Raw genomic sequence first — 14,328 nt, 5'->3', positions numbered from 1 at the left:
TCACCAGCTACAATAGTAACAAGATTTCTCCTGACGTTTTATCGCTTAGCCTTACCTATAGCGATGGTCTGTGTATGTAATATGTATGTAATTTATTTACACTTTACTTTCGTTTGGCATTTTCTCTTCCACCTGACAAGTATCAACCAGCTCTTCTCTATTACCAACTTACAATTTTTCCCCATATCTACCTCATGGTAGTCTGAAATATATTCGTTTAAGTGCTAGTTGAACTCCCTCACTGATAGGGTGCTGTAAATATGGGTTGAACTCAACTGATAGAGGTAAATATCATCAACTCCATACCATTATCCCGTTTTTCACAGGGTTCGCTTACCTAACCTGAAGATTTGACACGTCCGGTTTTTTACAGAAGCGTCTGCCTGTCTGACCTTCCAACCCGCGAAGGGAAAACCAGCTCAATACAGGTTAGGTCACATACCTCCGAAAATGCATTTCTCGAGAATGTGGGTATTCCTTCACCGCTGAGCACGTGATAATTATTTATGATCCAAACATGAATTTGAAAACAAATTCGACTATCATTGGTTTAAGCCTGTGCTGGATTCGAACCTGCAAACTTAAATTGAGAGGCAAGCGTTCTACCAACTGGCTACCACGGATAGTATGAGTTATATCCGTCTGTATAATTAAAAGTATTTATTCTTTCCTTCTAAGCATTTACATCGATAAGGTTGTGGTACAAAAGGCCCATGGTCCGAGTTAGTCTAATCATCATTCAAGGGACGCGATGACCCGTGGGCATCCTCAAGTTGCATGAGTCGACCTTCGTGTTTTAGTATAAAGTTGCTCACTGACATCAATCCGACATCATTCAGCTTAGCTTTGTGAACCAACCAACCACGAAAATGTTCAAACTGGTAAGTTATAACACCACAAAATTCTTATGTTTAAATTAGAGTGAATAGTGCTTTCTAGGTAAAAGTAGCTAAATACTAAAAGCCTTTTCTTGTTTATATTTGTATTTGTTTCGTATTAGTGAAACAACTCCATTCACACCTATTCTAAAACAAAATAATATTTTTTCAATCATTTATTGCCTTTATTAACAATCATAATATAGTAACCGGAAATTCACTTGTTTCTTATTGAAAGCGGAGACTATACATAGTGTTTCAAGACCAATCTATTGCTTCTCAAATTTCATAGCCACTTTACCGACAATATAATATTTTATGTGATAGGCTGCAATTTTTTCATTACTTTTCGTAAGATACTAGGATAACCGAGCACTTGCTTTATAGCAAGTTTTTTAACTTACACATTTTTCTCATTTACAGTTTTTCTTCGCCTGCCTGCTGGCCTTCGCCGCCGCTAAACCCGGAGTGCTCGCCCCGGTGGCATACACAGCGGCATACACCGCCCCCGTCGCCGCCGCATACACCGCCCCCGTGGCTTACTCCGCATACACCGCCCCCTATGCCGCGTACTCCGCTTACACTTACGCCTCACCTTATGCCGCTTACTACTACCGCTGAACCGCCGAAGATTAGACATATATAAAAGATTATTCCGATTACCACCAATAAATTGTTACTGCAATATTTAAGCTAAAGTTTTCTTTTAATTTATCAATACCTTTTACAATAACTCCCTGTACTTATTAAGATACATATCCGACTATAATATTTGTTTCCAATAAAAAAGGCTTCTTTTATGAATGAGAGGATTCCCCGGCTACGTTCCTCAAAAACAATATAGATGGCGCTGTACAGATTTTCCTTCGTTTAACTTTCTAATTTCATTAATAAAACATTATTCTTTTATCTTTGTTTTTGAGTATAAATGATGACCCTTTTTATAAAACCCAGTCACAATTACATCTTCCACCCATTATTATTCTGATCAAAATAAAGAGAAGTAATATAGGTAGGTAGCAACTTAATTCCATACATAATGTGATCCAAATATCGACCAACAATTATTTTTGTATATGCTTCTGTCATCACTTACATTATATTTTGGAATAATTATGTACCCGAGTAATGAGAAAATAAGTAATTATCACGTTATAGCTGTATAGGGTCATCTATATTGTTTTTGGTGAACGTAGCCTGAAAATTACTTCATTATGAGCCTACAATAGCGTGTTACAATATTGTACTCATACAATTTTGGACCTTTCTATTTACACGTAAATAATCTGTATTACTTACTTAGCCTGTGTTCCGTGAAACTTCTATTTTTGTAACATCCACTTCCTTAGCATTTTGATTATGTAATTAGTCAGTAAAGTGCCTGCTTATAATTTAATATCTAAATATAAACCAAACTCAAATATTATGTGAATATATTACAAGTATTCAAATTCAAATTCAAAAAATATCTTTAATCAGTAGGTAATATAGTTACACTTTGAATCGACATTTTTTACATAACGAACGTCTCATCCGCCTAAAACTACTGCAACTTCTCACAGCCTGCATATCCGGGGAAATGAAGCTGCAAAAACACCTCGCCACTAGACGTTCTTTAAAAAAAAACATATTTTATCATATTTTACGTTAAAACTACTAGGTACCAGCGTTTATGTGATGAATTGTCCTCGTGTAATATTATGTAACGAATATTAAAGGATCCGATTCATACTGGAATAGAGGGGAATTTTCCGTCTTAAAATTCAAGATATCTTTATATTTTTTAAATTATTTAGGGACAATTCCACTTGATATCAACACAGAATCATGGTCTGAATCATCGCTCAAAGTTTACGTGACGATGTCATTAATACCCTGTATATGGGCGATAAATGGTTTCTTGAGAAATGTTATTAAAACTCGTTATACATTGATGCTTAAAATTAAGAGATGATAAAAAAATATCCTTATATATACGTCCTACTGCTGGCCACAGGCCTCCCCTCAATTAACCGGAGGGGATATGGAGCATACTCCACCACGCTGCCCCACTGCGGGTTGACTTTTATGTCACCACGCTATAAAATATGAATCTCGTTCGAACTTCAGAACTACCCCAGAGTCTAGTGTCTACACATTCTGCTTCATAGAGTATGTAAATAAATTATATTATTTATTGCTACGGAAACAAGATGTTATATAACTAGATCATGCACTTGCGCACGTTTAAGACCTACTTACTTGATTTATTCTAAAAGTAATTACCTATATTATTGGCCAGTTAAATAACAAAGTTACTTACTTTACACGTCTTCATAATTTATTTTATTCAAGGAAAATCCACAACATCAATGGACTTATTATCACATAACATAATATTATTGAATCCAATTACAATCATTATCTCAGATATAAATACTGACTTGGTTACTAATGTAGTATAACATTCATTTTAAACAAAATTGTATTTTTTTCTGTAAATTTATAATTATTATCTGATATAGATTCATTTATTATTGTATGACAGTGTATGATAAATGAAAATAAACCTTATCTTCCTGTTTTTTGAGATATAAAGGATATATAAAGGAAAGCAAATTAATAACAGAACTCTAAAGTTCTGTTATTAATTTTATAAGTTGTTAAGAACAACTTAAAAAAAATAAAACCTACTGCTTTCACACTTGGCCGTAGCAACATTATAATTAATAATGATACTGATAATTTTAACGTCCAACAGAGAGCCCTTTCTAACATGATGGTCAATTGTTATGGCCGATAGGCTGATCTCTCTCACCATAAGGTTCTTCATATCCATCTTAGAACTGACTTCGTATCAACAGTGTGTCTTTGGTTACTTGTGTCTCAGTCCACCCCGTTGGGGATCGCGGGCGTGAGTTTATGTATGTGTGCAGTTTAACGTAACTATCTCACTTCTAGTTATGAAAATATAAATTTTAAGTAATATAACTTTTAGGTATTTGAGTTAAACCAAATAACATGGTATTTGAGAACAAATGATAAAAATAGAAAAGCGCTTTCTCTAAATTCAACTAGGTATATTAGATATTACTAAAATAGAACATAATTCTGTACAACAAACAAGTGTGAGACGACAATGGCAAGAACATTGTTAATATGGAGTACCTACTAGAAACAACTTGGAAAGTTCTGTGACAGTTTTCTATTGTAGACAACATTATTGATGAGTCTCGCCGACTGTTACTAAGTGTAAAACATATTTGTCCCAGATATAAGGTCAAATTACTTCCAAAGGTTAAGTTTGGTTAAATACTATTCTTCGGTTTGAATTATTTAAACAATACAATACAAATATACTTTATTGCACACAAAATACAAAACAAGTTTTACATTCAGTTTTTTTTATGCTTATGATCCTTGTAATCCTACCGCAATAGAACTACAAAAGTAAATCATATTATGCAGTTGAATTGCAGTTTTGCGTTACTCTCTGTATGCAATTATTATGACCGCACAAAAACTACACCTCAGCTGCGATGTTACAGCTGTACAAGTGCAGTCTGTCTGTAAAAGCCCTTAATCATTATCTAAATACTTTGACATAAGTATCATGACAATTGCGCATTGTAACACGGCCGAAACTTATTCGTATTATATTTGCTCCGCGTTAATAATTGCGAGGCCTTTTTCATAGTATTCGATCACCCGTTGAGTCGTTGGGAAAGTTGGAATTAAACAATATTTCACGAAATAAGACGCAGAAACGTGTAAAAATCACGAGTAGGTACAATGCTCTAGAAAAAACGAAGAAAGGTATGATGCTCTGTAGCGGGGCCACTTCGTTATTTACTTTCTTATTATAGAACGTACGCATAAAATCTTTTCACGTACACTATGTACGTAGTCCACCAACCCGCAGTGGAGCAGCGTGGCGGAGTATGCTCCACACCTCCTCCGGTTGATTGAGGGGAGGCCTGTGCCCAGCAGTGGGACGTACATAGACTGTTTATGATGATGATGTACGTAGTACGTACATTAAACTATATCGTTTTCAACTCAATTGGAAGTGGTGGCCTCGCGACAGAGCATCACACGAAGAAAGGGACTCGCCTAAATAATGTATATTTACCTTTGGTGTTTACTGTTCACAAACAATTTCTCCTCAGAATATTCCAACAGAAACTGCGGCCTTGGCAACAATAGATAAAGCTTTGTATATAAGAAGCTATACCCGAAACAACTGATACTATCAGACTTCTATAATTAAACATCGAGTCCTTATTCTAGACTTATTAACTTAGTTTATAAGTTTAGATCGAGATTTTAAGACAATCACTATACATCACGAATTTGAATTATTCATATTACCTCGCAAGGCCGATCCACATACAGTCACCAACAAAAATATAATGGTTGTAAGCGTTATTAATAGGTATCTTTTTAATAAAAACCTGACTAGAATATTGACAGGCTGGGTACGTATTTGAATATCTAAAATTGAAATACTTTACGTAAAAATACCTACGTTCAGAATCCCTAAAATCATTATACCTAATGGTTTTTCTAATTAAATTCAAAATACCGCAAGTTTAAAATGTCAAATGGATTATGCTACCTAAGTTCATAAAGCTAAAACTTGAAATATCTACGTTTAAAATCCCTTAAATTGATGTACCTCAAAGTTTATTGACCTAAATTCAAAATACTGTTAGTATGTGAAGATCAAAAGGTATAAGCAAAAAGAAACACGACCTATTACAGTATTAAATTTTAATCAACATAATGGTTATCAAAAATAAAAGTGTAATTTTCTACTTAGTAATACAAAGGTACAGAAATAATAATAACGCTCACGAGTGATGCATCATTTAGGTATTTTGACCACTGGGTATTTTAAACGTTGGTGTTATAACTGTAGATATTTTATTACATTAGACATTTAGTCCATTAGTTTTTTAAAATTTAGGTATTTTATAAGTCGGCGTTATAAGCTAAGGTATTATAAACCATTAGGTATAATGATTTTAGGGATTCTGAACGTAGGTATTTTTACGTTAAGTATTTCAATTTTAGATATTCAAATACGTACCCGACAGGCTACATAGGTATTTTTTTAATTGTTTATCATTCTGATTTTGCACAATATAAATCTATATTTTTTATTTATAATACTTAACATAACATAAACAGCCTATATACGTCCCACTACTAGGCAAAGGTGTCTCCTCAATCAGCCGGAAAGGTATACATACATACTCCACCACGCTGCTGCACTGCAGGTTGCCAGAGGTATTTTACGGCTAATAGCCGTGCCCTCCGAAGCAAGGAATCGTCTTACTTTTCTTTCTCTCTTTTTTTTCTTTATTTTTTATTTGTTATATTATTGTAATATCTATAAATAACTATAAGTAGCAGTAGATCTTATAGAATATCAGCGCCGCGATTCGCGCGTCAATAGCTGAGTGAGGTCCTTTTGTTCGGGACACCACCCACTATACTTGAGGAAGCTGACATAAACATCACATTTGATTTATGTACTTATACTTGTTGTTCTTTTTTATTACACCTGTATGGCTATTACCTATCCTAGTTAGTAATTTACTATCTGTTGTTAGTTTTAGGTCAACTGTGTGTGCTCATAAGTTTTTCTTATAAATGATGATAAATATTTCTCACTTTCTTATTTTCAACGGCCTCCGTGGTCCAGTGGTTTGAGCGTTGGACTCACGATTCCGACGCCCCGGGTTCGCATCCCGGTGGGGACATATCACAAAAATCACTTTGTGATCCTAGTTTGGTTAGGACATTACAGGCTGATCACCTGATTGTCCGAAAGTAAGATGATCCATGCTTCGGAAGGCAAGTTAAGCCGTTGGCCCCGGCTACTATTTACCGATGTAAGTAAGTAGTCCTTACATCAGCCATGTCAGGGGCCTTTAGTGGCTCAATAACAACCCTGACGCGAGGGTTGATGGGGTTGGTAATCCATCTCACAACCTACACGGTAGAAGATTTTGTAAATAAAAAGACCCAAACCGTATCACACATTAGATAAAAAACTTATACATCGCCATAGTATGCTTATGAAGCCGCGCAACGCCCGTGCTCTACATCTCACGTAGGTAACGCATGGACTGTCAAAGGCTTAGACTTTATTTCCAACACTTAAAACGCTTGTTGAAGGACTTGCGACTGCGACTATACTACTCGCCAGTTTACCTGTAAGTCGTCCAGTACTAAGTGGCGCGTTGACCTCCGCTGGTGCAACTACTGCTGATAGTACTCAGGACACGCGCGGTCTGACCTCTGATGCAATACACTGCGGACGCAGAATTGTGAGTGGACCGCAATATACTGTATGAGCTCAGGGGGGTTAAAATGGCCACATTGAAGCAATTCATCTAAGAAAGCAATATTGCAATTTGACATTTGCGCATATTAAAGTAAGTGCGCAATGCAAACAAATGTCAAATAGCAATATTGTTTTCTTACATGAATTGCTTCGATGTGGCCATTTGAACCCCCCGGGAAGACTTTTTATTTTACTTTATGTTTGTCTAAAATTAATCTTTAGACTGAAATTACCATGCCCTCCAAGTATCCAAAAAAACTCGCCGTGTTGAAAAGAAATGAAGTAATTTATTAGTTTATTTATTTGATGTGGCATGTGCAATAAATTAAATGATTCATTGTAAGACCAGGATCCATAGTTTTAGTTCGTTTTTAGATATTTTTTACAACACAGCCACTCTCAGTATCAACACAATACAATAATATAACGCCGAAAATTAAATAATTACAGTCACTGTTTTATCTAAGTATACATGATAATTAGCAGCCTTATAGCTACACTGCTAAACAACAACATAGAAAAAACTGTTTGTACGTTAATCAATGTCGTATAAAAACTGCTTGGTTCCTTATTGCATATTTGTCACAGATGTTTATCTTTAATTCGTGGCAACTCGACGCGTAAGTAACCATCCCGCGTATGTTGGTGAAATAATTCTCCATTGCAACCGAATGTACTCCTATTTAAAGTGATACCATCGACATTAGAAACATCATTCACTGATTGACCCGTGAAAACTACACAACCAACAAAATGTACAAGCTGGTAAATAAACTATTTATTTTTCTAAACAATTACAAAAGCAATCAATTTGAATAAGTATTATTAAAAGAGAACAATAAATAAGTATTAACATAAAAAGTAGGTATCCAAAGCTCGTAAAATCATTCAATCATTATCGAAAAAGCATTTTATTCGATAATGAGAAAGTATTAGAAAACATTGCTCAGTAATTTACCATTAAAGTAAAAAAAATATTACTAAAAATACTGAATTATTCATAACACATTATTATCAAGCAAGTCTACTCTCACGGACAACCCTACAACTTGTACTAAGCCTGCACTTTGATATAATAATTAAATTAAAAAAAACTTCTTTTTCGACAGACGATCCTCGCTGCTCTCTGCGCCATCGCGGTCGCAAAACCCGGCATCCACTCAGTGGCATACCCCGCGGTTGCTGCTTATACCGCCCCCTATGCTGCATACACCGCCCCCGTTGCCGCCGCATACACCGCCCCCGTTGCTGCCGCATACACCGCTCCCGTTGCCGCCGCTTACACTGCCCCCGTAGCCGCAGCTTACACCGCTCCTGTCGTCGCCCCCTATTCTGCTACAGCATATACCGCCGCTTACACTGGCCCAGTAGCCGCTGCGTACACGGCTCCCGTTGCTTTCCTCAAAAAGTAATTCGAGACTGGAATCCTGTGTTGATAATGATAAATAAATAACTAATAAATGGTTAACGACTGTTTACTGATTGAATAAATACCCTTTATATGACATGCTCGAGACGATAAGCAGTATACTTCGTTCCGTCCTTGACCATGCGTGGAACGCAAACCATAATAGACCTTGAATAAATATATTAGAAATAGGTTACATAAATGACAACAATAGGATACTAAAATAGAATCGTTGGCTATATTCGGAGGGATGAGGTACACAATTATAATATTTATGACAAGAGTGATAAAGTATGGTTGCGTTACAAGTATATTATTTTGTTCAGTCAGTACCTGATGGATATTCGCTAATGTCAATATTGAACTAAGCTAGACTTATTAACCTCTCCAAGGGGTGCAATGATCTTGAGTGTCTATAAATATATTTTTGCAATAATATCATGCGTATACAAAATTAATGTTGGAATAACATCTTAACTAACTTTTCTCACTTATACGAAAACAAATCATGTTTTTTTCTTATAATCACTTGATTTGTTTGTATTAAAAACCATTTATTACCTCTAAAGGGGCCAGTAAATTAATTCTTCTGTATCATACGCGCTGTTAGAATTTTAATTTTTATACGTACTTACAGATATAAGTAGGTCGATTTTTCTTTGTTAATTTGTGATTTTTTTAGCTTAATGCGGTGCATTGTAATAAGTGGCCTGGACGAGAATGAAGTACTTATGGTAACTTTGTAGACTTGCATTTGTAGGTTCTCATTCAAAGATGAAACAAAAAAAAGAACATTAGGTACTTAATATTATTATTTTTTATATTTTTTCCACGAAACTTCGCTATTTCGTCTTCTACACAATTAAAACATAATATACCTATATCTAAATACATTTATATCACACATTACCTATATTTAGCGGTGACAGAGGTAGGTATAATATGCAAACCAGGATATATGAAAAACTAACGAAGAAAAAAAATTAATTAGTTCGACGATATCCTTCGATAGGCTGTCGCTTTACTATTTTAATGGACACAAAGTTGAATTATAATAATTAAAAAATATACGTATCCGTCTACTAGTTTGCGTTCTTCATATATAAAATGTAGGTTATTAAATCTTTCACCCTATCTAAAGCTTAAAACACTAGAGAAAACTTAAACAAAACCCGATATCTAAATATTTATATTGAAAAGAAAATTTTAGTTAGTAACTCAAGTATTTAATATATTTTCTCTAGAAAAAACCAACCAACCGTAGATATTGTGGTATAAAAACGGTGAGACATAAATTACCGATTCTTTGGCACTTATTAAAATTATGAATATTAAGTGCACTAATATAGCAAGAACTGTCTGTCTCGAACATCATTATCATCACCATAATTATGACTATTTTATTCATAGGTATACAAAATGAGGTCCAAGTCTCCTACAAAATAACCGACATACGTTTTGTTGCCAAATAACAATAGCTTTTTAGATTATGCAGTTTTTTCAATACTTACCATCGTCACACCTCGTGCAAATGAAATGCAAAAATAGCCTTTTTTTCTGTCTTTACACATTATATCGCTAGCAGTCACCAGCCTTATACATATATTTCTACGTTACATCATTAATCCTCAAAATGTCGATTAATATATAGAAGCCAGCAAAAAAATTAAGTCGATTTCAATAAAGATATTAATTAGGTACTAGTTGTAGTTAAAGAAAATCTTTTGAGAGATAGAGAAACGTTGTTTTTTTACTGATCTACCAATCGCGAATACGACAAAAAGTCCAGCAATAATAATATCTTCATAATTTTATATTTCTCTGGAAGTTTTGATGACTTTATTTCTAACATATAAAAAACAGACTCCTTTCAATTAGTAAATCTAAATTTAAAAAATATTCGCAATAAGCCTAAATCACAGAACTTTAAATTAAATTAAAATTCTGGTAAAATAAACAAATTATGAAGAAATTAAAACTTCAAATGTCTGAAAAAAATGTCGATAAGCATTGAGGATATACAACTTTTTTATAAGTTCAATAACTTGTGAGCCTGGCCGCATAGCAATTTAAACGGGGACAGGTATAGTAATCAAGTTCAAGGTGGTATTTAACGATGACCTTGATCGCCAACCAGCGCAAGCGATGTTATTTAATGTAAGTACCTACCGGGCACATCGAATGTTCTATGACAGTAGATCCTTGCTGGAATCGAATGTTGTGACTGCTGCCAAACAGCCGACATGTACAGGGTGATCTATACTACATTATTGTTTTCATAGTTCCAGTGCATTTCGAAGTCGACTAAAAAACTTCGTTCTGGGTAGATACTTGTTTATAAGTGATAAAATCTTAAAATACCTAAAATGGGTGGAAGTTGTTATAAACATTATGTAAGTACTTCTAAATATTATAAGTAAGTACATAAGTCATAAGATACGCAGAGCAAGAAATCATCCAATGGTTAAACTTGAAGCTAATTATGTAACTATACTTGGGATAATAAGAAGAAAATTTCTCTTCATCGCTAAATATATAGGGAACGAGTCAAGCTACAAACAACAAAATTACTAAAAACAATAAAAAAAACTAATTTTAAAACGCTCCAGTTTTAATAGCCGCGATATCAGTGGGCGTATCTAGCCGATTTGAGGGTTATTAACATTTTAAACTTAAATGTTAGATAATAAAATACCCATATCTATTATATTACCTTCACTGGACATATTCAACTTTTTGGTAGGTGATCTAATTTTACAAAAAATAGATTTATTACGAATTTTGAAACCTTGAATCATTGCGGATATTGAGTTACAAACTATGCAAGAGAATTTGAATTTTAGGATCATCTCTCTTTGTTGTTATCAAATTGTTGAGGAGTTTTAGCTCAACAATTTAATAAAACTTTGATATTACGCGGGAAACATGTCAAATTAAAACTTTTCCCGAGTATGCCATCATGCTTACGTCATTGAGTTTTAGTATTTTTAGTATGGTTTAAAAACTAAGTAATGCACTTGGCTCTAAGCCAAGTACGCTCTACTACAGATGGCTCATAAAAGAAAGAGCTTTAAAGCAAATTCGTTTATAAAATGTCCGTAAACTCCTTAACGTAGTGGCGATGAGACGTCTATTTCATGTCATGGCGTGGCCATAGGCTTCGACAATTAAGAACATTCCAGGCCACGTTCCCAAAAAAATAAAAAAGTAGGTAGCGCTATATACCTACCTTTAACGTGATACCTAATTACCTATCTTGTTACTGATGAAAGTCTGTCTTGGCTAGTTTTTATAAACTTACCAACGAATTATTATGTTCGATCGCTAGTTTCTACCAACAATCCAAATTTTCGGAATTATAAAATAAGAACCGACAAATAATTGTAGATTTCGAACTTGCGAATGCTATAATAAAATAATATACGAAAACTAGCCAAGACAGACCTTAGGCTACAATACATTATCTTATGTTATAAGAAGATATGATATGTTATACTGTTACTTATAAATAAATTTCAGGACTGACCATTGAACTTGGCTGTCATTTCACATTTATGTTTTTGATTGGATTAAAATATACTGTAATGACAGAAGAATAGGTATAAAATATTATAATTGTTGCATGATATTTGGGTCAGATATCTCTATAGAATTATGGGTGTAATATAATATAAATATGTGTTGTGACTGGGTGTTGTAAGAGGGGTCATCATTTATATCCAGAAACCAAGATAAAAGATGCATATGTCTGTTATCCATGAAATCAGAAGGTTAAAGAAAGGCAACTTTCTTTTTGGGGAACGTGGCATGAAATTTTACGCCAAAGGCATAAAGCGTGCGTAATACGTACGTAATGGAGGTATTTAACCAAAAGGGGCAAATTGCTGTCTTTATCTTGTTGCATGAACAAAGCCTTATCAGTTGTGGATAAGGGCTACAAAGGGCTATATACTTATGTACATAAGCTATAAATAGCGGGGCTCCAAAGCACGGAATCATTTTAATTTTTAGGACAATCAGGTGATTCTAGCCTGCAATGTTCTTACCCAATGAAGTACAGTCTCACAACGTGTTTTCGACAATGTCCCCATCGGGAATCGCACCCGGACCTCCAGATCGTGAAACTTATATAATTATGATATATTATTAACAGTATATTCAAAATTAGTGCAATATAAGAACTTTGTAGGAACAACAGCACCCTATGAGTTCCGATAAAGTTATTCAAGTCGCGTCCATGTCCCGATCGCGCACGTCCCAAGGTGCGCGGGGGCCGATGCCAATACAATGGGGTCATCACCGGTCCTTATAAATTAGCCACCAACAATTGAACAGTCAGTCTTCTCTCACATTCCCCTAACTGACAAACAAAATGTACAAACTTGTAAGTAGCTTTTCATATAAATTTATTTTTAATTCTACTCTGGGATTTGGTACAAATTTAAAAAAAAACTTTTACTTTAAATTTTCTTATACAACGTCAATAATAGTTCTGGTTCTGTCTGTGTATGATAAATGACATTTTCTTACATGAATGTCGAATAACCTTAACCAATACTTTTTTGTACTTAATGAAAATAAATAAATTGTCGTGTTTTGAACTTTGTTTCAAAACAAGTAGGTAATACAATGGCATTGTAAACACTAAAACCAAAATTTTACTGAAGTCTCCTAAAATATTAAGTCTTAAATGTAGGCGAAGAACGTTCCTTAATTAACGCGCTCCGATTCACTTCCCGGGAGACTGGGCCCTTAAGTCTGTCAATTAGCACAGTTTCGTTACTTTTTTTGCAGGATTCCAATTACCTATAGACGTAATGTGAGAGAGAAAGAACATTTGTTAGATTGTGCAATGTGATTACAGTGACTGTGAAAAAGTGTTCTTAGCAAATCATAGAAAATAAAGTAATCAAAATTGCTATATTTCTGAAAAGATTATGGACGCTCTTTTCAGAAATGCATTATCCACTACGCATTGGCAAACAGTTGGTTGGTATCTAGGTCAGCCAATATGCTACTTTTTTAACAACAAAAAATCTTTTACAGTTGATCTTCGCCGCTCTCCTGGCTTTCGCCGCCGCCAAGCCCTTGGTGGTGAGCTACGCAGCGCCAGTGGCGGCCGCTTATACCGCCCCCGTTGCCGCCGCTTACACCGCCCCCGTCGCATACTCCGCATACAGTGCATACTCGCCCTACGCCTATTCCGCATACACATACGCTTCACCCTACTCGTACTACATTTAAGAACCAAAGACCACGGCGATTGTAAGTTTATGTATAAGACGAATTTAGAGAAAGTGATGTAATTTATGTGTTAAATTATCGTGATCATAATTATGCCAAAATAAAGTTGATAATTACATTGAGTCGCTGTTTCATAATTACACTCCCGTTTTCCTCTTCGCTATTTTATCTTTATATCTCTATAGGTTTCATATTGGTCAGTAATTTGGAAGTACATTAGTTATGTAAATAAAATGACATTGTGATATACTGCATATTAATGCAGCATAATAATATAATTATATTCGCAATAAAATTAGCACATAGAGTTATGTAGTATTTGAATTCTATCTAGTTAGGTTACAAAAAATCTGTTAGCTGTACTGTTTCAAATGTTCAATATGCATATTTTTATTTATGCACTTCGATTTTAGTATTTGATCGAATGTGATAAATTATGTCTAACAAGAAAACATAAGCTTGTT

At 34.6% G+C, this 14,328-nt stretch overlaps 1 protein-coding gene across 1 annotated transcript; it reads left to right on the top strand.

The window, feature by feature from the left end:
• The first annotated feature begins 820 nt into the window (after positions 1-820).
• On the top strand, positions 821-13,986 carry LOC126372674 (cuticle protein 18.6-like). Its single transcript, XM_050018522.1, has 6 exons — positions 821-881; positions 1,302-1,498; positions 7,075-7,195; positions 8,322-8,620; positions 9,303-9,354; positions 13,667-13,986. Exons 1-6 carry the CDS (start codon positions 870-872, stop codon positions 13,862-13,864), a joined length of 879 nt encoding a protein of 292 aa, XP_049874479.1. The 5' UTR covers positions 821-869; the 3' UTR covers positions 13,865-13,986.
• Positions 13,987-14,328: the final 342 nt, after the last annotated feature.

The sequence above is a fragment of the Pectinophora gossypiella genome, chromosome 14 (genome assembly GCF_024362695.1).
Source record: "Pectinophora gossypiella chromosome 14, ilPecGoss1.1, whole genome shotgun sequence".
NCBI classification, from domain to species: Eukaryota; Metazoa; Arthropoda; class Insecta; order Lepidoptera; family Gelechiidae; genus Pectinophora; species Pectinophora gossypiella.
The sequence above is the reverse complement of the archived record's forward strand: the minus strand, read 5'-3'. Positions and strand labels throughout refer to the sequence as shown.